Here is a 27,983-nt window from a genome sequence, read left to right on the forward strand (position 1 = left end):
TCTCAAACCCTCCCTTTTTCTTCACATTTGGATGTGAGGGAGGTGTGGGGTCCAGGGGTTAGGGTACCCGTACCCTGCCCTCTTATAGTTTATTTTCTTAATTTTTTTGGACATGGGGACTGAGTCCCCAGGTCCTGAAAATACGGCTGCAACATTTCCCCTCGTGTTGTGGTCAGTCAATCTGGGCACGACCTCCTGCCGGACTCACAGGAGCCTTTTGCTCCATGGGAGTGTGTTGGCTGATAGGGATAATGCCCCCTCAACCAACCAGATGGCTCAATTTCTGTGACCTCAAGACTCTCAAGAACCCAATAGCCCAGATATTCAAATACTTTTTAACCTTAATTTCTCAAAAACTACTGAATAGATGCCAATCTAATTTTCAGCCAAAGTTGATTCTGCTTCTCTCAGCCATTTTCACTGTAGCACTTTAAAAAAAAACGTCTATTGAAATTGCATGGGGAAATTTGGTTTTTGGACCCCTGCCCCCTTTTTTCTCACACCCTGCTTCACAAATCACCCCAAATATTTCCAGGGCAGTGCTGATGTAGATGAACAATTTTTGGAATGTTTCATGGCGATTTGTAAAATGTTGGCAAAGTTATTAGCAATTGCTCTTCCTATGGAAACTCACACCTAACTATAACTACCCACACTACCCATACAATTAATGGTAAGATTAAATTGAGTTTTTATGGGATGAGGGCAATTTTTGGGTCCATTTAACAAAATACAGTGCTGACTAGCGCAGTCCGAGAATTTGCAACCCCCTTAGCGTTGAGATATTTTACTAAAGTCCTAAAGCTATGCATTTAAAGCAAGATGTAAGTGCACATTCTGTTTCCATGCGGATCTTTTTCACAGTTATGTAGTTTCATTTGCAAGAACTAAGGCCCATATTTATACTTTATTAGCACCGCATTTGCGTCATTTTTTGACCCAAAAGCGGTGCAAACTTACAAAATACAATGGTATTTTGTAAGTTTGCCCCACTTTTGCGTCAAAAAGCGGCGCAAATGCAGCGCTGAAAAAGTATAAATATGGGCCTAAATGACAAGTAGGGATGTCATGGAAAATAAAACTGCTGTGCTGTGCTGTAGGTATGCATGAACAGATTTTTACAAACTGACAATCATCAGATTCATAAACCTTATATCATTATTCTGAATTTTATCAGCCATGTTTGAAGACGTTTTTTTACTTTTTAACCGTATGCTACCTTAAACGTTTTGGAAAGTGAAAATATTCTACAGTATCCTGGTTTGACAGAGCCTTGCTTCCTGCAGAAAGAGCACTTTGTTAGACTGGAGGATGGATGGCAGCTTCACAATGACTTCATAAAATTATTTTTAATTTAGGCATTTACTGCATTTACTGCTGAGTGATAAGATCTCATTTAGGTTGCCTCTGTGAGCTATAAAGATTTGCCTTGTTTTTCTAAAAACACTATCTCCCCCCAAATAAGACTTAAACTTCGATATGCATGAAACAATTTGAAGGCTTGTTTATCAGGAGTAGAGGAACAAAGGTAGAAAAAGGAAAATATGTAGGTTGATTCATATGACATCCAGAAACTATCTGTGTAAGTGATACAGACGGCCTACTAAAACAAATCTTTACTGCTGTCCTGGACCTTGGATAAATAAAGTCAGTTGCCTTTTCAGGCTCGAGGGCAATGCGCGCCATCCCTGGTGTAATCTTTCAGTGGACTTTTAACCATGTTCATGTCAAACCCATCCATTTGGTTGGTTCGTGGGCTTGCCTTTTAAAATTAGCTTGATTTAATTAGTGAAAGACATCCATATGTCATGCCTTTTCCAGTGTTTAGCCCCCCTCGAGCGCACCGCCAACTACTGGAAACATACAAGGCTCCATGTTTTCTGTATGATTTCTGCACTATCTTTTCTCTTTATTTCCCACGCAGCACTATCTCTCTAGGCAGAAGTCGAACGCTTTGCATGACATCAACCCTGTTACATGGATAATTGCCATTTGTGGTTACATGGATAATTGCACTTTTACCTGTTACATGGATAATTGCACTTTTGCCCATTAGTTTCACTGCGAGCAGACTTCTGTTTCCTTTTGTGTGTTTGCCTTGCACCTATGGTGGCTGTTGGCTCGCTTATATGAAACTTTTATTTTTCAATTTATGTGGCAAGGAAAGTCTGGTTAGGAATTTACAATGCAAATAGCTTTACCTCGAGTAAACGTGAGACCCATTGCATTGCAAATGCTTCTTAAATAGATTCTATCTGAGTCCCATTGTTTTATAAGGCCCTAGTCTGCTGAGTAAAAGGTAAACCAATGAAGATATTTACCTTTAGATGAGGATGGTGCCCCTCAGGAAGGTGTTGTGCTGTACTCAGTTCAGAGGTCCTTTTTCACGCTGAGGAGGAAGTGGTTTAAAACATGTTCTTCAGGGAAGCAAGTTACAAACATGTGTTTGAGCATTATTCACATGCAAATGCAATGAACAATTCAGTCCGGGGACCCAGCTGGAAGGGTTGTATATCACCACCTAAAATACAACGGAGTCCATATACCGCTACATACAATATACTACATTGAAATGGGCCCCTCTAAGATTACCACTGTAGGGATTACCACTCCTGAGGTTACCCCTACTGTGAATACTACCTCTGAGTTTACCACTACTGTGATTACTACCTTTGAGATTACACCTGCAGGGGTTACCACTGCTGAGGCTAACACTACTGTGATTACTACCTCCAAGATTACCACTGCTGATATTACCATTACTGTCATTACTACCCCTGAGATTACCCTTCTGGGGGAGATAAGGCTGGGCACCGAGGGAGTATGTGAGAGTGCGTGAGGCAGTGCGAGAGGAGAGGAGGTGGAGAGGGTGGTCAACGCAGCGATGTGCAGTGTGGTGTGCGGGGTCAGGTGAAGTGTCTGGGGCAGGGTCAGGCTGGTTGGGCCACGCTGTCACTGTGGACGCGGGGGCTTGTGGCTTGCAGTTGCAGGGCTAGCGGGACCGGCTAGGTGGAGGCTTCACCCGCTTGCCTCCATCTCCTGTCTTGCTGCCTGCCGCCATCGGCATCTGCACCCCTCTCTGATCATCCCACCCCCTAGTTCCTCCCCCCCACTGGCTTCCACCTCCTGGCTCTGCCCTCTCCTGCCCCTCCCGTCACCCCATCACCATATTGCAGTTGGGGCCCACCCCTGCTCCGGGAACCTGCCTTGCGCTGTGCTGCCTGTGCCCCCTTGGGCCCTAGAGCCCTCATCTCCTGAGTACCTCACCTCCCGATCCTTCTCCCGAGGCCCCTCCCATCCTGGTCAGGCCCCTGGTGGCGCAGATAAGCAGGCAGGGCCGGATATAGGCAGCAAGTGGAAGTGAAAGTAGTAGTGTGGAGGAATTAAAGGTCAGCTGTTGAACTGTCACTCATGAGGGCACTGGGCTCTGCTGAGGTAGACCCAGGTTGGTGCGACTTGCGGCGGCCGGTGAGCCCCACTTGCCTAGCCAGCCCACCAGCATCAAGATCTCCATACTCCTCACCCTACATCTGAGTCCTCACGAGTGACATTTAAACAGTTGACCGTCAATTCCTCCACACCACTACTTCCACTACTGCAATCACCACCACAATCACCCCATCAGCAGAAACCTGCGGCTCCACAGCAGGGGAAAAAAAGGGAAGGAAGTGTTGGAAGGAAACCATATGACCATGCTGTCAGAAAAAGCAAGAAAGACGCCCCCCAACAAAATCGCAATGGGAAAAAGGAAGAGGAGACCTCAAGCTCCCGATTGCCAGCATGAGGCACAGATTGCCTCACTCCTCATTGAAATTGAGTCAAAGCCACTCAAGGGAGGATCGGATGAGCCACCCATCTCCAGATCTCATGCTGGGAACAGTCTGGAACCGAGAAACAGCCTGGAACAATTAAAAAAACGCCGCACCTCCAACTCCCAACTGAAAATCTACACCATGTTCTTCTTTTTTTTTAAACGATATACCCGTCCTCCTTTCCAATACCAATGACACACTGGTGTTATATTAACCACTAATCCCGTCAATCCTCACATATACAGCAGAGAGCCTTCCATCAAGAAACAACTCTGTGACAACGGGTCTTCTTCAAGCCCAACACCTGCTCAGCCTTCCGCAGCAAGCACAATCTTGACGCCTTTGGGGCACTCTGCAAAATTCCTCAGGGCAGAGGTGCAGGAGGAGCCCAGATGGACTCCAGTGAATTCATGGTGGACATCCCCTCAACAGAGTGCTGCCCACCAAATTCAACTAGCGCTCCGTGGACTGAGGGCGGCGCAGCCTGACTTTGTCAACAAGGTGGGACAGCTACCCACAGATGCTCTGGCCCCACCTTCAATGGCCCCTGATGATGCTCGTCTGGAAAGCGCAACAAATGATGGACTTCCAGCCACCTCCCCTTCATCCCCTTCAGCAAATATGAAAACAGAGTACCTCAACACAGGGGCAGATGTTGAAACTCCATCCTACCTAAACATCCAAAAGTGGGAAGATATGCTTGTTGCATACTCTCAAGACTCCCCTTCTGCCATTCGACTCACCTCAGAGTCCAGCCAGCAGTCTCCAAATGACAAAGCAAGGAACAACGTGGCCACTCCATTTCTCAGTTAACCATCTCCTAATGACAGTGCAAGGACCAGAAACAAGCTCGGACACAAGCGCCACATCAACAACTGGACAGGACCTTGCCTTAAACCATCTCAATCCGCATACGGATGGCGCCTGGGCTTCCCTGCTTAACACCATGCAGCTCCTAGTTGAACCACTCCACTATCAGTCAGACAAAAGGAATGTACAGCTAACCCTGCTCAACAACTTGGCAGTATTCGTAGTAGGCATTGATGAGAAATTAGGTGACCTCAAATCCTTGTACGTGCACTCACATGAAAATTCCATGAGCCTTCCCACAAGCTGCTCATGTGGCCCCAAAATAGACAAACTAGCCATACTACCTTTGATGATAACCAACCTCTGACCATCTCTGAAGATGGGAGCCTCCAGCCAGCACCCACAATTGCATCCCTCATCTGGCCTTTCCACACAAGTCCTGGGAAAAATTCACTTGGATCCAATCTAGACAACAACCATCAGCCAGGGGAAAAAAAATGATGACAGACAAACGGCCCCACCCAGGAGACTTCAGCGATAGCAAACTCTTTCAATCTGACCCCAATAGTAACCATACCCATACCTCCAAGGTATATACCCTCAACTGGCAGTCTTGGGGACGCAACGCTATGGTGAAACTCAATGCCAAGCAGAGACATACTCAGCGGAGGAAAGGCTGCAACAAGCAACTCGCGGGGAATGGAGCAATCCCAGAAGCAGCCCCCAAAATAACAATAAGTGACATCTGGGTCACCAACAAAGCTATGTCTCCCGGGCCACCTGCCCCAACAACAATCGCTGAGGTTCCATCCTCGAGTTTGGCCACCAAGCAGATGATCGCTGCCAAAAGCGACCAACCCTGGTCTGTTGAAGGAACAGGCGTCAAATGGGGAACTCCAATCTTCATCTTCTGGAAGTCACGGACAATCTACACAAGTAACTTCCCTCAGTCCCTCCCCGGCCCAGCTAACGGCCCCTCCTCTGCAAGCCCTCGGAGGAACTATTATACCTCCTAGACCCACATATCAAGCACAAGTGGGAAACTCTAAAACTAGCAGGTCCAACATTTGCTGGAATCATGGAGGGTACTCCCCCCCAAGGAAACCTCCGCCGCAGAAATCCAAAACTCGACGAGATTCCTCAAACACTAACTCACTCCTTTTCATCCTCACTACAAATCCCAGGGATCAGGTGCTATCTTAAACAGGGGCAATATTCTTAGGCAACTTTCACAAATTCCCTCCACAAGTGGCCTCAACTCAATGGATCTCCTAGCAGAAGAATTTCTCCACCCAACTAACACAACTGCTCCCGAATCTACTAAAGCCACATGGAAGACAAGCCTAATTGCCCAAACAATCCAAGGAGAAAGCACAACGTTCGAACACTGGGGTATCAGTATCACCACACACGGTGAGGTTGGATACCCAACTCCTCTGCTACCACCGGATCCTGCCCTTGATTTGGGCCCCCAGTGCAGGGAAACGTGCTACATATTTAGGAGCGCTTGTGGCTGCTCTCTAATGCTTTCAAGCTCCTCCACGACTGCAAGGGGCGAATCTCGGCCCCAAAAATCCATCTCCTCACCCAACCTTTTTTCAAACAACAATGATTTAAGGTGTTTTTCAAAAACAATCAACAACTGCAATAGGCAAGGGTGACAAACCTAAGACAAAAAGATGTGTTCTATATTGACACAGGAGACCCTCCACATGTGCTCATGGAACGTAAACGGACTCCTCTCCAAAGCTCTGGACTCCGACTTCATCCAATACATCAGCACTTTTGACATTATATTAATGCAGGTAACCTTGCTTGAAGAACCATATCACTTGCAGGGCTATATGTGCTTCATCACTCCAGTAACCAGGAAGGCGACGTATGGACACCCACAAAGCAGCCTGGCCATTTATGTCTCTTTAGTACTCTCTGCCAGAGTCACCCCTTTGCACCCCACCTCCTCCTCCATCAATATTGTGTCAATCGCCGCCACGAGAAGTGCACCCACAGCAGAGATAGTCCTCATAAACAGATACCTTCACCCCAAACTCAAACTCAGTGACGCCAATAATCTAGTTGCTCTACTCGAGGACTTCATAAGCAGCGGTTTCATAGCTGATGCAGCTGACATCATCATCTCAGGTGACTTCAATTTGCATCTACTAGGATCCTCCACAGATAAAACCACAACTGGCCGTTTATGCACGTGGGAACTTCTCCAATAAAAACGTCTGTCCCACAAAGATCAGCAGGACTTTGCTAAATCGCTTAGAATTATTACAGCTATGAGCCCTGAATGGCAGATTTACTGAGGACTCGCCTCCGGCAGCATCATATTTTTCAACAGCAGCCTCTACCACAATTGATTACATGTTCGTTTCCCTTCCACTATTCAAGCAAGTAGGCTCTTTCCAGCTAGGCAACAGGAGTGATAGCGATCACTGCACACAGGAACCATCCATCATCCTGGGGATAATCAAAATGGAGAAAACTAATATAGCACACATTACCACTTTCACCACAGAGTGTAAACGTGTCAAATATTGGCAATCAAACATTGATCAAGTCATTGAAGCAGCAATGGACCTCGTACTCGAACTAGAAACAAATGATGACAGCGAAGTGCAAAAAATTAGTGCAACTCAAACCAGGATTAGTGTAATTTTTGTGGAACCAATCACCAACAGGCGAATGCCACCTCCTGCAGCCGTAACTCACCTGGCACAAGCGCACAGGACAGCACTATGAGGTGCCAAGAGAAAAATCAATTCCAGTATAAGGTGACTTTGTGGCAGCCCGGGCAACCCAGACCTTCTGACAACCCTAAAGCACCACAAACAGGCACTGAAGAAGCTAAAATGGGCTATCAATAGGAGCTGCAATGAAGACTTGTGGGCCAGGCTACACTTGGATGCAAGGAGTAACAACAGAGCTCGCTTCTCCTGTACAATATGCAACCTCACACATCCACATAATGGTGCCATTACATCACGTATACCAGAAGCCGTCTGGGCCAAACATCATCCATTTCAATGGACCGATATCACTTAGTATGGTCACACAAAGCACGATCTCGCCTGGAAGTCTTCCCCCACATAGGCCCTGACTAAAAACTACGCTCACACTACTCACTGACTCGGCCACTATAAAAAAATCAGATAGCCGAGGGCCGGAGAGAAGGTGCCCGGGTCAAAATGGCCTCCCACCCACAGTCTTCAAGCACAAAAGTCCCTTCTGGGAAAAGACTCTCAGACCCCTTTACCTGGAAATAAGTCAGGCAGGAATGATTCCGCAGTCCTGGAAGGGGTCCATAATCTCCCCCATCTTTAAAACGGGGGAAAGGTCGCTCCCCGATAGCTATCATCTGATTGCCCTAATTGACAATGACACAAAATACTTTGCAGGCCTGCTATTGGATCATCTGTTTGCATGGTCTACTGAAAAGGGAATAATCCCTACGACTCAAACAGGATTCTCCAAATATACCGGCACTATCACGAACATCATGGCCATTGCTCTTTTAACTGACAAAGCTGTAACACTGAAATGTCAGCTCCATCTATGCCTTGTCGACTTCAAAGCCGCATTTGACCATGTGGACAGGAATTTGCTGTAGAAGAAGCTTGAAACCTGGGGGCTTCCACTTCCATTCCTACACCTGATAATAGCCCTTCACACGGACACATGGGACCAGATAAAATTGGGTGCAGGCACTCATCTCTCAAGGCGGATCCCTACTACCAAAGACCTAAAACAGGGCTGTGTTCTGGCCCCCACACTGTTTAATCTATATCTAGCAGACTTAGTGGGTGCACTCACCCTCACTTACTCGCAGCCTCCAAAAATTGGGGACCTTGAACTACCATGCCTCATGTACGCCGACAATCTCGTAGTGATCAGCCGCATGGAAATAGGCCTACAGAGACTACTAAATGCCACTCAGCACTACTCAGTCACTAATGCCGTGACAGCAAACTTTAGCAAAACACACACACTGTCAATTAGACCAGAGGCACACTCGAGAGCCTGATATTGGGGTGAGACACAACTTGTTCAGACAGACAAGTATGAATATCTTGGAGTCGTTGTTGAGAAATCGGGGAACTTCGCTCACTAAAGTAAAAGCCTAATGGGAAAAAGCCTAGCTAGAGGTATCTCTAAAAAGACTAAAAACAATCCTGAATGGGCTCTCGTTCACCCACTCTTAAAAGTGCTAAAAGCAGAGCTCCTCCTCACAATAACATACGGGAGTGAAGTACAAAGAGGCAGGGACACTGACATCTTAAGCCATGCAGTGAGCAAAGTTTACAGGGCGATCTTTAAAATCCCCAAATACACCTCACCTGCCCAACTGAGACTGGGGTTTGGTCTGCTGAACCAATCCCTGGCTCAATGCGTTGCCTACATAAACTTCTGGAGCAAAGCCCGTGGTCCATCCCTGGGCACTCTTAAACACCATATGTGGCAAGAGCTTGAACGCAAGAACACCTCCCCGTTCAGAATACATTTAGATGATTCACTTAAGAAGACCAGGCTCATCGACTTGTGGAGGACCCCAATCCCGCACAACACCTTCAAGAAAGCAGCTGGGAAATCACTTAGGCTTCAGTCATTACTAGAGGATAAAGCAGCCTTTTCACGGAGGTCTCATGCATCTATGACTTTGCACACCTACATGTCCTTAACACCACAGTCATACCTACACCAGGGCTTCTGGAGATGAACAAAAGACGCATTCTTAAGGTATCGACTAGGTCTCCTACCACTTGCTGTAAATGCAACCCCCTGGCTTAGGGACGTGACCAACTCTATCTGCCACCTGTGTTGTGAGGACACGGAAGACCTCCTCCATGTCCTCTGCTCATGCAACCACCTTGCACCAGTACAAAAAGCCCTACTAAAGATCAAAAGTAATGAAAAAGGTATAGGGACACGAAGACAAGCAGTAATGGGGTGCTTTGCACCTGGGGACCTGCAGTTGAACTGTGCTTTGGTGAAGTTTCGAATGCAGGTGTCACAAAAGAAAGATTTAATTAACCAGCACCGCCCCCCTGTGATCCACAGAAGGTTAGCTCACATCTCAATGCCTGACAATGGACTATAATGGCATCAAGCAATGCTCAACTCACACTGGAGCAAGCAAAATCTTAAGTAGCAACACTCTGTTAAGCTTTAAAACGAGCTCCCAAGGAGCTCAAATTGAAACGACTGTACAATGTGAATAATCCCTCGCACGACAGGGATTACCACCTCTGAGGTCACCTCTACTGTGATTACTACCTCTGAAATTACCAGTTCAAAGATACCCTCTGCTGAGAATAACGATTTTGAAATTACCACTGCAGCAAATACCACTGCTGACATTAGCACTACTGTGATAACTATCTCTCAGATTACCTCTGCAGGGATTACCACTGCAGAATTACCACTATTTTGATTACTACTTCTGAGAGTACAACTGCAGGAATCACCACTGCTGAATTACCACTCCTGTGATTACTACCTCTGCCATTACCCATGCAGGGATTACCACTGCTGAGATTACCTCTACTGTGAGTAATACCTGTGAGGTTACCACTGCAGAAATTTCCATTGCAGGGATTACCACTGCTGAATCACCACTACTGTGATTACAACCTCTGGGAGTATCAATGCAGGGATTCCCACTACTGTGATTACTACCTCTGAGATTACCAGTGCAGAGATTACATCTGCTGAGACTACCACTGTTGAAATTATCACTGCAGGGATAACCACTGCTGAGATTAACACTACTGGGTTTACTACCTCTGAGATTATCACTGCAGGGATTACCACTGCTGAGATTACTATCACTGATATAACCACTGCTGAGGTTACCACTACTGGGATTACTACTTCTGAATTTACCACTGCAGGGATTACCACTGAAGAATTACCACTATTGTGATTAATACTTCTGAGGGTACAACTGCAGGGATTACCACTGCTGAATTACCACTGTTATGATTACTACCTCTGAAAGAACCACTGCTGAGATTACCTCTATTGTGATTACTACGTGTGAGATTACCACTGCAGAAATTACCAATACAGTGATTACCATTGCTGAGATTACTACCACTGAGATTACCACTGCTGGGATTACCACTACTGGGATTACTACTTCTGAGATTACCACTGCAGGGATTACCACTGCAGAATTACCACTATTGTGATTAATACTTCTGATAGTACAACTGCAGGTATTACCACTGCTGAGATTACCACTAAAGGGATTACCACTTCTGAGGTCACTACTACTGTGATTACTACATCTGAGATTACCAGTGCAAAGATTACCTCTGCTGAGAATAAAAAAATTGAAATTACCACTGCAGCGATTACCACTGCTGAGATTACCACTACTGTGATTACTATCTCTCATATTACCAATGCAGGGATTACCACTGCAGAATTACCACTATTGTGATTACTACTTCTGAGAGTACAACTCCAGGGATTACCACTGCTGTGATTACTACCTCTGTCATTACCCATGCAGGGTTTACCAGTGCTGAGATTACATCTACTGTGAATACTAACTGTGAGATTACCACTGCAGAAATTGTCATTGCAGGGATTACCACTGCTGAATTACCACTACTGTGGCTACAACATCTTGCAGTACCAATGCAGGGATTACCACTGTGGAGATTACCTCTACTGTGATTACTACCTCTGATATTACCAGTACAGGGATTATATTTGATGAGATTACGACTGTTGAAATTATCACTGCAGGGATTACCACTGCTGAGGTTACCACTACTGGGATTGCTACCTCTGAGATTATCACTACTGATATTACCACTACTGTGATTACTACCTCTGAGATTACCACTGCAGGGATTACCACTGCTGAGATTACTACAACTGTGATTAATTACACTGAGATTACCACTGTTGATATTACCACTATTGTGATTACTACCTCTGAGATTACCCCTACAGGTGTTACAGCTTCTGCAGTTACCACTACTGTGATTTCTATGTCCAAGATTACCAGTGCAGGGATTACCTCTGCTGAGATTACCACTGTTGAAATTATCACTGAATGGATTACCACTGCTGAGATTACCTCTACTTGGATTACTACCTCTGAGATTACCACTGCAGGGATTACCACTATTGTGATTACTACTTCTGAGAGTACAACTCCAGGGATTACCACTGCTGTGATTACTACTTCTGCCATTACCCATGCAGGGATTACCAGTGCTGAGATTACATCTACTGTGAATACTACCTGTGAGATTACCACTGCAGAAATTGTCATTGCAGGGATTACCACTGCTGAATTACCACTACTGTGGCTACAACCTCTGGCAGTACTAATGCAGGGATTACCACTGTGGAGGTTACCTCTACTGTGATTACTACCTCTGAGATCACCAGTACAGGGATTATATCTGCTGAGATTACGACTGTTGAAATTATCACTGCAGGGATTACCACTGCTGAGATTACCACTACTGGGATTGCTACCTCTGAGATTATCACTACTGATATTACCACTACTGTGATTACTACCTCTGAGATTACCACTGCAGGGATTACCACTGCTGAGATTACCTCTATTGTGATTACTATGTGTGAGATTACCACTGCAGAAATTACCAATACAGTGATTACCATTGCTGAGATTACTACCACTGAGATTACCACTGCTGAGATTACCACTACTGGGATTACTACTTCTGAGATTACCTCTGCAGGGATTACCACTGCAGAATTACCACTATTGTGATTAATACTTCTGATAGTACAACTGCAGGTATTACCACTGCTGAGATTACCACTAAAGGGATTACCACTTCTGAGGTCACTACTACTGTGATTACTACATCTGAGATTACCAGTGCAAAGATTACCTCTGCTGAGAATAACAATTTTGAAATTACCACTGCAGCGATTACCACTGCTGAGATTACCACTAATGTGATTACTATCTCTCATATTACCAATGCAGGGATTACCACTGCAGAATTACCACTATTGTGATTACTACTTCTGAGAGTACAACTCCAGGGATTACCACTGCTGTGATTACTACCTCTGCCATTACCCATGCAGGGTTTACCAGTGCTGAGATTACATCTACTGTGAATACTAACTGTTAGATTACCACTGCAGAAATTGTCATTGAAGGGATTACCACTGCTGAATTAACACTACTGTGGCTACAACCTCTTGCAGTACCAATGCAGGGATTACCACTGTGGAGATTACCTCTACTGTGATTACTACCTCTGAGATTACCAGTACAGGGATTATATTTGATGAGATTACGACTGTTGAAATTATCACTGCAGGGATTACCACTGCTGAGATTACCACTACTGGGATTGCTACCTCTGAGATTATCACTACTGATATTACCACTACTGTGATTACTACCTCTGAGATTACCACTGCAGGGATTACCATGGCTGAGATTACTACAACTGTGATTAATTACACTGAGATTACCACTGTTGATATTACCACTATTGTGATTACTACCTCTGAGATTACCCCTACAGGGGTTACAGCTTCTGCGGTTACCACTACTGTGATTTCTATGTCCAAGATTACCAGTGCAGGGATTACCTCTGCTGAGATTACCACTGTTGAAATTATCACTGAATGGATTACCACTGCTGAGATTACCTCTACTTGGATGACTACCTCTGAGATTACAACTGCAGGGATTACCACTATTGTGATTACTACTTCTGAGAGTACAACTCCAGGGATTACCACTGCTGTGATTACTACCTCTGCCATTACCCATGCAAGGATTACCTCTGCTGAGATTACATCTACTGTGATTACTACCTGTGAGATTACCACTGCAGAAATTACCATTGCAGGGATTACCACTGCTGAATTACCACTACTGTGATTACAACCTCTGGAAGTACCAATGCAGGGATTACCACTGTGGAGATTACTGCTATTGTGATTACTACCTCTGAGATTACCAATACAGGGATTAGACCTGCTGAGATTACCACTGTTGAAATTATCACTGCAGGGATTACCACTGCTGAGATTACCACTACTGGGATCACTACCTCTGAGATTATCTTTACTGATATTACCAATACTGTGTTTACTACCTCTGAGATTACCACTGCAGGGATTACCACTGCTGAGATTACTGCAACTGTGATGACTTACTCTGAGATTACCACTGCTGATATTACCACTATTGTGATTACTACCTCTGAGATTACCCCTGCAGGGGTTACAGCTGCTGTGGTTACCACTAGTGTGATTATTATGTCTAAGATTACCAGTGCAGGGATTACCTCTAATGAGATTACCACTGTTGAAATTATCACTGAATGGATTACCACTGCTGAGATTACCTCTACTGTGATTACTACCTCTGAGATTACCGCTGCAGGGATTACCACTGCTGAGATTACCACTTCTGTGATTAATACCGCAGATATTACCAGTGCAGGGATTATCACTTTTGAGATTGCCACTTCTGAGATTGCCACTATATTAAGTAAAATAGATTCAAGAATAAATGTACTGACCCTATGCTAACTTATACCTTAAAATTAAACCTTGCTTTATAGCTATTGGTTGGTTTGTGGGCTTGCCTTTTAAAATGTGCTTGCTTTATTCAGTGAAAGGCATGCATATGTCATGTCTTTTCTGGTGTTTAGCCCCTCTTTAGCGCCCGATCAACTACTGAAAACAAACGAGGTTCCATGTTTTCCGTATGGTTTCTGGTATACTTTTTCTCTTTATTTTGTAGGCAGCGTGAACTCACTGGGCAGTAGAGTAGTTGAGCGCTTTTCATGACATCAACCCTGTTATATTGATATTTGCACTTTTGCTGGTTACATGGATAACTGCATTTTTGCCGGTTACATGGATAATTGACTTTTGCCAATACGTTTCACTGCGAGCGGACTTCTGTTTCCTTTTGAGTGTTTGCTTTGCGCTTTTGGCAGCCGTAGTCTCACTTACGTGAAACTTTTACTTTTCAGTTTATATGGCAAGAAACGGCCGGTTAGGAGTTTACAACGCTAATAGCTTTAACTCGAGTAAACGCAAGACCCATTGCATTGTAAATGCTTGTGTGTTAGATTCTGAGTCCCATTGTTTTATAAGCCCCTAGGCCCATATTCATACTTTTTTACAATTGCATTATTTTTTTATGCAAAAGCAGCGCAAGCTTACAAAATATAACTGTATTTTGTTAGTTCGTGCTGCTTTTGCGTCAAAAAATGACACTAATGCAGTCCATAAAAACTATAAATATGGGCCCCAGTGTGCTGAGTAAAAACTAAACGAATGAAGATGTTCACTTTTAGATGAGGATGGTGCCCCTCAGGAAGACGCTGTGCTGTGCTCAGTTCAGAGGTCCTTTTACTCGCTGAAGATGAAGTGGTTTAAGTTCTTCAGGGAAGTACGTAATAAATATGTGTTTGAGAATCATTCACACGCAAATGCAATGTACATATCAGACTAAGGATCCAGCACGAAGGTTGCTATGTCACCACTTAAAATACAACGGAGTCCATATACTGCTTCATGCAATCTACTACGTTGATATGAGCCCCTCTGACATTACCACTGCACTACAAGGATTACCACTCATGAGGTTACAACCACTGTGATTACTACCTCTGAGATTAACACTGCAGGGATTAGCACTGCTGAGATGACCTCTACTGGGATTACCACCACTGAGATTACCACTACTGATATTCCCACTACTGTGATTACTACCTCTGAGATTACCACTGCAGGGATTACCACTGCGGAGATTACCATAACTGTGATTACTAACTCTGAGATTACCACTGCTGATATTACCACTACTGTGATAACTACCTCTGAGATTACCCCTGCAGGGATGACCACTGCTGAGGTTACCACTGCTGTGATTACTATCACTGAGATTACCACTACTGATATTACCTCTACTGTGATTACTACCACTGCGATTACCACTACTAATATTACCACTATTGTGATTACTACCTCCTAGATTACCACTGCAGGGATTACCACTCCTGAGGTTACTACTACTGTGATTACTACCTCCAAGATCACCAGGGCGGAGATTACCTCTGCTGAGATTAACACCATTGAAAGTATCTCTGCAGGGATTACCACTGCTGAGATGATCACTACTGGGATTACTACCTCTGAGATTACCACTGCTGAGATTACCACTGCTGAGATTACCACTACTAGTATTACCACTATTGTTACTACTACCTCTGAGTTTACCAATGCAGGCTTTACCACTGCTGAGATTACCAGTACTGTGATTACTACCTCTGAGATTACCACTTCTGATTTTACCACTACTCTGATTACTACCGCTGAGATTACCCCTACAGGGTTTACACTGCTGAGGTTACCACTACTGTGATTACTTCCGCTGAGGTTACCAGTGCAGAGATTACCTCTACTGAGATTACCACCATGGAAATTACCATTGTAGAGATTACCACTGCTATGATTGCTACCAGTGAGATTACCACTACTGATATTACCACTACTGTGATTATTACCTGAGATTACCATTGCAGGGATAACCACTACTGACATTACCACTACTGTGATTACAATTTCTGAGATTACCCCTGCAGGGGTTACAGCTGCTAAGGTTACCACTACTGTGATTACTATTTCTGAGATTACCAGTGCAAGGATCACCACTTTTGAGATTACCACCTCTGAGATTACCACTAGATTGAGTAAAATAGATTCAAGAATAGGTGTGCTGACCCTATGCTAACCTTCACCTTAAAATTAAACCTTGCTTTATAAGTATTGGTTGGTTCATCGGCTTGCCTTTTAAAATTTGCTTGATTTAATCTATGAAAGGCATGAATATGTCATGCCATTTTCCAGTGTTTAGCCCCCCTTGAGCGCCTTGACCAACTACTGAAAACATACGAGGCTCCAAGTTTTCCTTATGGTTTCTGGACTACTTTTTCTCTTTATTTTGTAGGCAGCGTGATCTCACTGGGCAGTAGAGTAGTTGAGCGCTTTTCATGACATCAACCCTGTTATATTGATAACTGCACTTTTGCCGGTTACATGGATAATTGCACTTTTGCCCATACGTTTCACTGTGAGCGGACTTCTATTTCCTTTTGAGTGTTTGCTTTGAACTTATGGTGGCCGTCGGCTCACTTGTATGAAACTTTTACTTTTCAGTTTATGCGGCAAGAAAAGTCTGATTAGAAGTTTACATGCTAATAGCTTTAACTCGAGTAAACGCAAGACCCATTGCATTGCAAATGCTTGTGTAATAGATTCTGAGTCCCATTGTTTTATAAGGCCCTAGGCCCATAGTCATACTTTTTTGTGGCACATTTGCATTATTTTTTTATGCAAAAGCAGCACAAGCTTACAAAATATAATTACATTTTGTTAGTTTGTGCTGCTTTTGCGTCAACAAATGACTCTAAAGCGGTGCATAAAAAGTAGAAATATGGGCCCTAGTATGTTGAGTAAAAACTAAATGAATCAAGATGTTCACCTTTAGATGAGGATGGTGCCCCTCAGGAAGGTGCTGTGCTGTGCTCAGTTCAGAGGTCCTTTTACTCGCTGAGGAAGAAGTGGTTTAAAACAAGTTCTTCAGGGAAGTGCGTTTTAAATATGTGTTTGAGAATCATTCACACGCTAATGCAATTAACATATCAGACTGAGGATCCAGAACGAAGGGTGTTATGTCACCACCTAAAATACAATGGAGTCCATATACTGCTACATACAATCTACTACATTGATATGAGCCCCTCTGACATTACCACTGCACTGCAAGGATTAGCACTCCTGAGGTTACCACTACTGTGATTAGTACCTCTGAAATTTACACTCCAGGGATTACCACTGCTGAGATTACCAATACTGTGATTACTAACTCCGAGATTACCACTGCTGATATTACCACTACTGTGATTACTACCTCTGAGATTACCCCTGCATCGGTTACAGCTGCTGCGGTTACAACTACTGTGATTACTACATCCAACATTACACGCGCAGGGATTACCCCTGCTGAGATTACCAGTGTTGAAATTATCACTGCAGGAATTACCACTGCTGAGATTACCTCTACTGGGATTACTACCACTGAGATTACCACTACTGTGATTACTACCTCTGAGATTAACACTGCAGGGATTACCACTGCTGAGATTACCACAACTGTGATTACTAACTCTGAGATTACCACTAATGATATTACCACTACTGTGATTACTACCTCTGAGATTACCCCTGCAGGGTTTACAGCTGCTGCGGTTACCACTACTGTGATTGCTACATCCAAGAATACCAGTGCAGGGATTACCTCTACTGAGATTACCACTGTTAAAAATATCACTATAGGGATTACCACTGCTGAGATTACCTCTACTGGGATAACTACCTCTGAGATTACCACTGCAGGGATTACCATTGCTGAGGTTACCCCTGCTGTGATTACTACCAATGAGATTGCCACTACTGGCCTTTTCTTCACTGTGGTTACTACCTCTGAGATTACTGCTGCAGGGATTACCACTGCTGAGATTACCACTACTGTGATTATTACCAACGAGATTACCAGTGCAGGGATTATCACTGTTAAAATTGCCAATTCTGAGATTACCACTACATTGAGTAAAATAGATTCAAGCATAAGTGTACTGACCCTATGCTAACCTACACCTTAAAAATTTAAACCTTGCTGTGTAAATATTGGTAAGTTCGTGGATTTGCCTTTTAGAATTTGCTTGATTTAATTAGTGAAAGGCATGCATACGTCATGCCTTTTCTGGTATTTAGCCTGCCTCGAGCACACCGGCCAACTACTGAAAACATACGAATCTCCATGGTGTCTGTATGGTTTCTGGGCTACTTTTATTCTTTATTTCGTAGGCAGCGCGATTTCGCTGGGCAGTAGTCAAGGGCTTTGCATGACATCGACCCTGTTACAAGGCTATTTGCACTTTTGCCGGTTACATGGATAACTGCACTTTTACCCATACGTTTCACTGTGAGCAGACTTCTGTTTCCTTTTGTGTGTTTGCTTTGCGCTTATTGTGGCTGTGGGCTCACTTATTAGAAACTTTTACTTTTCATTTTAGAAGGCAAAAAAAGTGTGGTTAGGAGTTTACAACGCTAATAGCTTTTACTTGAGTAAACGCAAATCCATTGCATTGGAAATGCTTGTGAAATAGTTTCTATCCGAGTCCCATTGTTTTAGAAGGCCCTAGGCCCATACTTATACTTTTTCTGAGCCACATTTGCATAATTTTTTGATCCAAAAACAGCAGAAACTCACAAAATATAATTGCATTTTTTAAATTTGCGCCGCTTTTGCATCAAGAAATTACGCAAATGCGGTGCAAAGAAAGTATAAATATGGGCCCTACTGTGCTGAGTAAGAACTAAACGAATGAAGAAGTTTACCTTTAGAGGAGGATGGTGCCCATCAGGAAGGAGCTGTGCTGTATTCAATTCAAAGGTCCTTTTTCTCGCCGAGGAGGAAGTCTTTTAAAATATGTTCTTCAGGGAAGCGCGTTATGAACATGTGTTTGAGCCTTATTCACACGCAAATGCAATGAACATTTTAAACTGAGAACTCAGTATGAAGGGTTGTCTGTCACCACCTAAAATACAACGGAGTCCATATACTGCAACATACAATCTACTACATTGATATGAGCCCCTCTGACATTACCACTGCAGGGATTACCACCCCTGATGTTCTGTTTCCTTTTGTGTGTTTGCTTTGCGCTATTGGTGGCCTTGGGCACACTTATGTGAAACATTTACTTTTAAATTCATGTGGCAAGTCCGGTTCAAAGTTTACAATGCTAACAGCTTTAACTCGAGTAAACACAGGAGCCATTTCATTCCATATGCTTGTGAAACAGATTCTAACCGAGTTCCATTGTTTTATAAGGCCGTCGGCCCATATTCAAGCTTTTTTTGCAACGCATTTGCATCATTTTGTAACGCAAATGCAGCGGGAACTTACAAAATATAATTATATTGTGTCATTTTGCGTTGCTTTTGCTTCAAAAAATGGCACAAATGCAGGGCAAAAAATCTATGAATATGGGCCCTTGTCTGCTCACTAAAAACTAAACAAATGAAGTTGTCTACCTTTAGATGAGGATGGTGCTCCTCAGGAAGGTGCTGTGCTGTACTCAGTTCAGAGGTCCTTTTTCGTGCTGAGGAGAAAGTGGTTTAAAACATGTTCTTAAAGAAAGTGCATTATAAACACGTGTTTGAGCCTTATTCACAAGCAAATGCAATGAACATATCAAATTTAGGACCCAGCAAGAAGTGTTGTATGTCACCAACTAAAATACAACATGGTCCATATACTGCTGCATACAATCTACTGCATTGATATGAGCCCCTCTGACATTATTACTGCAGGGATTACCACTACTGTGATCACTACCTCTGAGATTAACACTGCAGGGATTACCACTGCTGAGATTACCACCACTGTGATCACTAACTTTGCGATTACCACTGTTGAAATTACTGTGATTACTACCTCTAAGATTACCCCTGCTGGGTTTACAACTGCTGAGGTTCCCACTACTGTGATTACTACCTCTGAGATTACCAGTGCGGAGATTACCTCTGCTGAGATTACCACCATTGAAAGTATCACTGCAGGGACTACCATTTATGAGATTACCACTACTGGGATTACTACCTCTGAGATTATCACTGAAGAAATTACCAATGCTGAGATTACCACTGCTATGATTACTACCAGTGAGATTACCACTACAGGTATTACCACTATTGTTATTACTACCTCTGAGATTACCACTGCAGAGATTACCACAGTAGATATTATCACTACTTTGATTGCTACCTCTGAGATTACCACTTCTGATTTTACCACTACTGTGATTACCCCTACAGGAGTTACCACTGCTGAGGTTACCAGTTTTGTGACTACTACCTCCAACATTACCAGTGCAGAGATTACCTCTGCTGAGATTACCACTATTGAAATTATCACTGCAGGGATTTCCGCTGCAGAGATGGCCACTACTTGGATTACTTCCTCTGAGATTACCACTGCAGAGATTATCACTGCTGAGATGACCACTTCTGTGATTGCTACCACTGATATTACCACTACTGATATTACCACTACTGTGATTACTACCTCTGAGATTACCCCTGAAGGGAGTACCACTGCTGAGATCAAAACTACTGTGATTACCAACTCTGCAGGGATTACCACTGTGGAAATTACCGCTACTGTGATAACTACCTCTGACATTACCTATGCAGGGGTTACAATTGCTGAGGTTACCACGACTGTGATTTCTAACTCCGAGATTACCAGCGCAGAGATTACCTCTGCTGAGATCACAACCATTGAAATTATCACTGCAGGGATTACCCCTGCAGAGATTACCACTACTGGGATTATTACCTCTGAGATTACCACTGCAGAGATTACCAGTGCTGAGATTACCACTGCTGTGATTACTACCATTGAGAGTACCACTGCTGGTATTACCACTACTGTTATCACTACCTCTGCGAATACCACTCAGAGATTACCACTGCTGAGATTACCACTACTGTGACTACTAACTCTGAGATTACCAGTGTTGAAATTAACATTACTGTGATTACTACCTCTGAGATTAACACTGCAGGGATTACCACTGCTGAGATTACCACCACTGTGATCACTAACTTTGCGATTACCACTGTTGAAATTACTGTGATTACTACCTCTGAGATTACCCCTTCAGGTGTATCAACTGCTGAGGTTACCAGTACTGTGATTACTATCTCTGAGATTACCAGGGTGGAGATTACCTTCGCTGAGATAACCACAATTGAAAATATCACTGCAGTGATTACCACTGCTGAGATTACCACTACTGGGATTACTACCTCTGAAATTACCACATCAGAGATTACCACTGCTGAGATACCACTGATATGATTACTACCAGTGAGATTTCCACTACTAGTATTACCATTGTTGTTATTAATACTGCTGGGATTACCCAGGCAGAGATTACCACTGCTGAGATTACCACTACTGTGATTACTACCTCTGAGATTACCACTTCTGATTTTACCACTACTATGTTTACTACCTCTGAGATTACCCCTGCATTGATTACACCATTGAAATTACAACTGGAGATATTACCACAGCTGAGATTACCACTGCTATGATTACTACCATTGAGATTACCACTACTGATATTACGACTACTGTGATTATTAACTGAGATTACCAATGCAGGGATTACCACTGCTGACATCCCCACTAATGTGATTACAGCTTCTGAGATTACCCCTGCAGGGGTTACATCTGCTGAGGTACCACTACTGTGATTACTACCACTGTGATTACTACTACCAATATTACCACTTTTGTGATTACTACCTCTGAGATTACCACTGCAGGGATTTCCACTCCTCAGGTTACCACTACTGTGATTACTACCTCTGAGATTACCAATGCTGAGATTTCCTCTGCTGAGATTACCACCATTGAAAGTATCACTGCAGGGATTACCGCTGCTGAGATTACCACTACTGGGATTACTACCTCTGAGATGACGACTGCAGATTTTACCACTGATGTGATTGCTACCAGTGAGAGTACCACTACAGGTATTACCACTATTGTTATTACTACCTATGTGATTAACAATTCAGAGAATACCACTGCTGAGATTACCACTACTGTGATTACTACCTCTGAGATTACCACTTCTGATTTTACCACTACTGTGATTACTACCGCTGAGATTACCCCTGCTGGGTATACACTGCTGAGGTTACCACTACTGTGATTACTACTGCTGAGATTACCAGTGCAGAGATTACCACCATTAAAATTATCCCTGCAGAGATTACCACTGCTGCGATTACCACTATTGTAATTACTACCTCTGAGATTCCCCTGTAGGGATTACCACTGCTGAGATTACCACTGCTTTGATTACTACCACTGAGATTACCACTACTGAGATTACTACAGCTGAGATTACCAGTGCAGGGATTACCACTGTTGAGATTACCACTTCTGAGATTGCCACTACATTGAGTAAAACAGATTCAAGCATAAATGTACTGACCCTATGCTAACCTACACCTTAAAAAAATACACCTTGCTTTATAAATATTGGTTGGTTCGTGGGCTTGCCTTTTAAAATTTTCTTGATTTAATTAGTGAAAGACATTCACACGTCATGCCTTTTCTGGTGTTTAGCCCACCTCGAGCACACCGGCCAACTACTGAAAACATAGGAGGCTCCTTGTTTTCTGTATGGTTTCTGGGCAACGTTTTCTCTTTATTTCGTTGGTAGGGTGATTTCGCTGGGCAGTAGTCAAGCGCCTTGCATGACATCGACCCTGTTACACGGATATTTGCACTTTTGCCGGTTACATGGATAACTGCACTTTTGCCAGTTACATGGAAAAATGCACTTTTGCCCATACGTTTCACTGCGAGCTGACTTCTATTTCCTTTTGTGTGCTTGCTTTGCGCTTATGTGGCCGTGGGCTCGCTCATGAGAAACTTTTACTTTTCATTTTATGTGCCAAAGAAAGTCTGGTTCGGAGTTTACAACGCTAATAGCTTTAATTTGAGTAAATGCAAGACCCATTGCATTGCAAATGCTTGTGAAATAGATTCTATCCGAGTCCCATTGTTTTATAAGGCCCTAGGCCCATACTTTTTTGACGCAAAAGCAGCAGAAATCGTATAAAAATATAATTGTATTTTGTAAACTTGTGCCGCTTTTGCATAAAAAAAAGTACGCAAATGCGGTGAAAAAACATATAAATATGTGCCCTTGCCTGCTCAGTAAAAACTAAACAAATGAAGATTTTTACCTTAAGAGGAGGATGGTGCACCTCAGGAAGGAGCTGTGCTGTACTCAGTTCAGGGGTCCTATTTCTCGCTGAGGAGGAAGTGGAAGCGCGTTATGAACATGTGTTTGAGCCTTATTCACGTGCAAATGCAATGAACATATGAGACTGGGGACCCAGTATGAAGGGTTGTCTGTCACCACCTAAAATACAACGGAGTCGAAATACTGCAACATACAATCTGCCACATTGACATGAGCCCCTCTGACATTACAACTGCAGGTATTACCACTCCTGAGGTTACCACTACTGTGATTATTACCTCTAAGATTAACACTGCAGGGATTACCACTGCTACTGTGATTACCACCTCTGACATTAACTCCTGCTGTGATTACTACCACTGAGATTATCATTGCTGATATTACCAGTACTGTCATTACTACTTCTGAAATTACCCTGCAGGGATTACCTGTGCTGAGATTACCACAGTTGAAATTATGACTGCAGGGATTACCATTGCTGACATTACCACTACTGGGATTACAATTTCTGAGATCATCCCTGCAGGGGTTACATCTGCTGAGGTTACCACTACTGTGATTCCTATCTCTGAGATTGCCACTGTTGAAATTACCATTACTGTGATTACTACCTCTGAGATTACCCCTGCATGGGATACAACTGCTGAGGTTACTAGCACTGTGATTACTATCTCTGAGATTACCAGTGCAGGGATTAACTCTGCTGAGATTCCACCATTGAAATTATCACTGCAGGGATTACCACTGCTGAGATTACCACTACTGGGATTACTACCTCTGAGATTACCCCTGCAGGGATTAATACTGCTAAAATTAACACTGCTGTGAATACTACCACTGAGATTACCACTGCCACTTTTACCACTATTGTGATTACTTCCTCTTGTAGTGTAGCCATTTTTAATATAGCTTCATGCACGTCAGTTTAACATACTAGGCCGCTGGGCACTTTGCCCCAGATACATTTTATTCAGCCTTGCACTGTTATTTTACAATAACCAGTTTTACGGTCTTGTTTTAATTTCCTTCTATCACACTGTTTAGCTTAGTTCAGCACCGTGTTCTCAAATAATGCATCCTTGATCGCCCTGTGCTTCAGTCAAGGCTACAGTCTGGTACATTGCCAGTAAACGTGGTAGAAGTTTAGTCTCCAGCATTTGTTGAAAATACACATCCTTACGTAGGGACATTTTCGTAGAACATCTGCGTGTTAGTTATAAAAACACATCCTAGTCCTAGTACACGGCAGAGGGAGATTCCGGCCAGGAACCTACAACTAGATGCTGACTGCCCCGTTGCAGATGCTGCTGCAGATTATAGGCCTTTGCTCAAGTATGAGGGTTGAGGTCCTCCCGGGGGAACATGAAAGGCAGGCTTAGAGCTCCACATGATGTGCTCAGAATATAAATTAGAGAGAACATAATCTAGTGGCACTATGATAGCCTTATTCTTGTGCTTCACTCTCATCGTTACTATTTTAATCCTACTGTGTTGTATAGTTCTGGTTATTGCAGCTCACGCTTTGCTATCTAAAATGCAGTTGTTTTATTAAACCAATCTTTAAAACTTAAATTGCCTTTGTCATTTCTATGTGAGACCGCACTGTGTATGAGAGAACCAGTTGTGACCTGAGTGACCACGACTTTCCTGGGAAGTGCTAAGATGTCATGCGCTCGGCTGCCCAATTGTCTCTTCCCTTTGGGAGAGATGAGGCACTGCTAGTTAGCCGGAGCAAAACCCGGATTTAGAGTGACAAGGGTCCTTCACCGTGGGTCAGACTTAGTCCCCCACCCTGTGAACGATCTTGCCTCTCAAAATCCAGTAGTCTCATTAGGATAATGAGAGCCTACGCAACACTCTGAGATTATCCCTGCAGAGATTACCACTACCGAGAATACCACTATATTATTACCACTGAGATTACCGCTAATGATATTACCACTACTGTGATTATAACCTGAGATTACCACTGCTGGGATTACCACTGCTGGCATTACCACTACTGTGATTACTACTTCTGAGATTATCCCTGCAGGAGTTACATCTGCTGAGGTTACCACTACTGTGATTACAATCTCTGAGATCACCAGTGCACTGACTACCTCTGCTGAGATTACCACCATTGAAATTATCACTGCAGGGATTACCTCTGCTGAGATAACCACTACTGTGAGTACTACCTCTCAGATTACCAGTGCAGAAATTACGTCTGCTGAGATTACCACAGTTGAAATTATCCCTGCAAGGATTATCAATGCAGAAATTACCACTACTGATATTACTAACTCTGAAATTACCACTGCAGAGATTACCACTGCTAAGATTACCACTGCTGTGATTACTACCACTGAGATTACCAGTGTTGGTATTGCCACTACTGTGATTACTACCTTTGAGATTATCACTGTAGGGATTACCACTGCTCAGATCCCCACTACTATGTTTACCACTGCAGAGATTACCACTGCTGATATTACCACTACTGTGATTACTACCTCTGAGATTTTACACCTTCTGAGGTCACCACTAGGGTGATTACTACCTACAAGATTACTATTGCAGGGATTACCTCTGCTGAGATTACCACCTATGAAATTAGCACTGCAGGGATTACCACTGCTGAGATTACCTCCACTGGGATTACTACCTCTGAGATTACCACTGCACGGATTACCACTGCTGAGATTACCACTGCTTTGATTACTACCCCTGAGGTTACCACTATTGTGATTACTACCGCTGAGATGACCAGTGCAGGGATTACCACTGTTGAGATTACCACTTCTGAGATTACCACTGCATTGAGTAAAACAGATTTGTGCATAAGTGTACTGACCCTATGCTAACCTACACCTTAAAAAAGTACACCTTGCTTTATAAATATTGGTTGGTTCGTGGGCTTGCCTTTTAAAATTTTCTTGATTTAATTAGTGAAAGACATGCATACGTCATGTCTTTTCTGGTGTTTAGCCCACCTCAAGCACACCGGGCAACTACTGGAAACATTCGAGGCTCTTTGTCTTCTTTATGGTTTCCGGGCAACTTTTTCTCTTTATTTCGTAGGTAGCGCGAATTCGCTGGGCAGTAGTCGAGCGCCTTGCATGACATCGACCCTGTTACACAGATATTTGCACTTTTGCCGGTTACATGGATAACTGCACTTTTGCCAGTTACATGGATAAATGCACATTTACCCATACGTTTCACTGTGGGCTGACTTCTATTTCCTTTTGTGTAATTGCTTTGCGCTTATGAGGCAGCGGGCTCGCTTATGAGAAACTTTTATTTTCATTTTATGTGCCAAAGAAAGTCTGGTTCGGAGTTTACATTGCTAATAGCTTTGACTCGAGTAAATGCAAGACCTATTGCATTGCAAATGCTTGTGAAATAGATTCTATCCGAGTCCCATTGTTTTATAAGGCCCTAGGCCCATACTTATACTTTTTCCTGCGTCGTATTTGCATACTTTTTTGACACAAAAGCAGCAGAAAACATATAAAAATATAATTGTATTTTGTAAACTTGTGCCGCTTTTGCATCAAAAAATTATGCAAATGCGGTGCAAAAAACGTATAAATATGGGCCCTTGTCTGCTCATTAAAAACTAAACAAATGAAGATGTTTACCTTTAGTGGAGGATGGTGCACCTCAGGAAGGAGCTGTGCTGTTCTCAGTTCAGAGGCCCTTTTTCTCACTGAGGAGGAAGTGGTGTAAAACGTGTTCTTCAGGGAAGCGCGTTATGAACATGTGTTTGAGCCTTGTTCATGCGCAAATGCAATGAACATATTAGACTGAGGACCCAGTATGAAGGGTTGTCTGTCACCACCTAAAATACAATGGAGTCCATATACTGCGACATACAATCTGCTACATTATTATGAGCCCCTCTGACATTACAACTGCAGGTATTACCACTCCTGAGGTTACCACTAATGTGATTATTACCTCTGAGAATAACACTGCAGGGATTACCACATCTGAAAATACCACCACTGTGATTACTACCTCTGACATTAACCCCTACAGGGGTTACCGCTGCTGAGGTTACCACTGCTGTGATTACTAACACTTAGATTATCATTGCTGCTATTACCAGTACTGTCATTACTACCTCTGAAATTACCCTGCAGGGATTACCTGTGCTGAGATTACCACAGTTGAAAGTATGACTGCAGAGATTACCACTGCTGACATTACCACTACCGGGATTACTAGCTCTGAGATTACTACTGCCGGGATTACCACTGCTAAGATTACCACTGGAGGGATTGCTACTCCTGAGGTTACCATTGCTGTGATCACTACCTCTGAGATTACCAGTGCAAAGATTACCTCTGCTATTTGTGCCTTTGAGATTACCACTGCAGGGTTTACCACTGCTGAGATTACCACTACAGTGATCACTATCTCTCAGATTATCACTGCAGGGATTACCACTGCAGAATTACCACTATAG

General features: G+C 43.4%; 1 protein-coding gene across 1 annotated transcript; it reads left to right on the forward strand.

The window, feature by feature from the left end:
• The first annotated feature begins 19,978 nt into the window (after positions 1–19,978).
• LOC138283561 (mucin-22-like) lies at positions 19,979–27,983 on the forward strand. Its single transcript, XM_069221501.1, has 3 exons — positions 19,979–20,822; positions 25,563–25,892; positions 27,658–27,983. Exons 1-3 carry the CDS (start codon positions 19,979–19,981, stop codon positions 27,981–27,983), a joined length of 1,500 nt encoding a protein of 499 aa, XP_069077602.1.

The sequence above is a fragment of the Pleurodeles waltl genome, chromosome 3_1 (genome assembly GCF_031143425.1).
Source record: "Pleurodeles waltl isolate 20211129_DDA chromosome 3_1, aPleWal1.hap1.20221129, whole genome shotgun sequence".
NCBI classification, from domain to species: Eukaryota; Metazoa; Chordata; class Amphibia; order Caudata; family Salamandridae; genus Pleurodeles; species Pleurodeles waltl.

Coding starts and splice junctions, on each gene's coding strand:
- LOC138283561 (XM_069221501.1), top strand. CDS start 19,979: ATGGTCCATATACTGCTGCATACAATCTACTGCATTGATATGAGCCCC. Junction 20,823..25,562: donor TGAGATTACCCCTGAAGGGA/GTACCACTGCTG, acceptor TTATCCCTGCAG/GAGTTACATCTGCTGAGGTT. Junction 25,893..27,657: donor CACTGAGATTACCAGTGTTG/GTATTGCCACTA, acceptor ATTACCCTGCAG/GGATTACCTGTGCTGAGATT.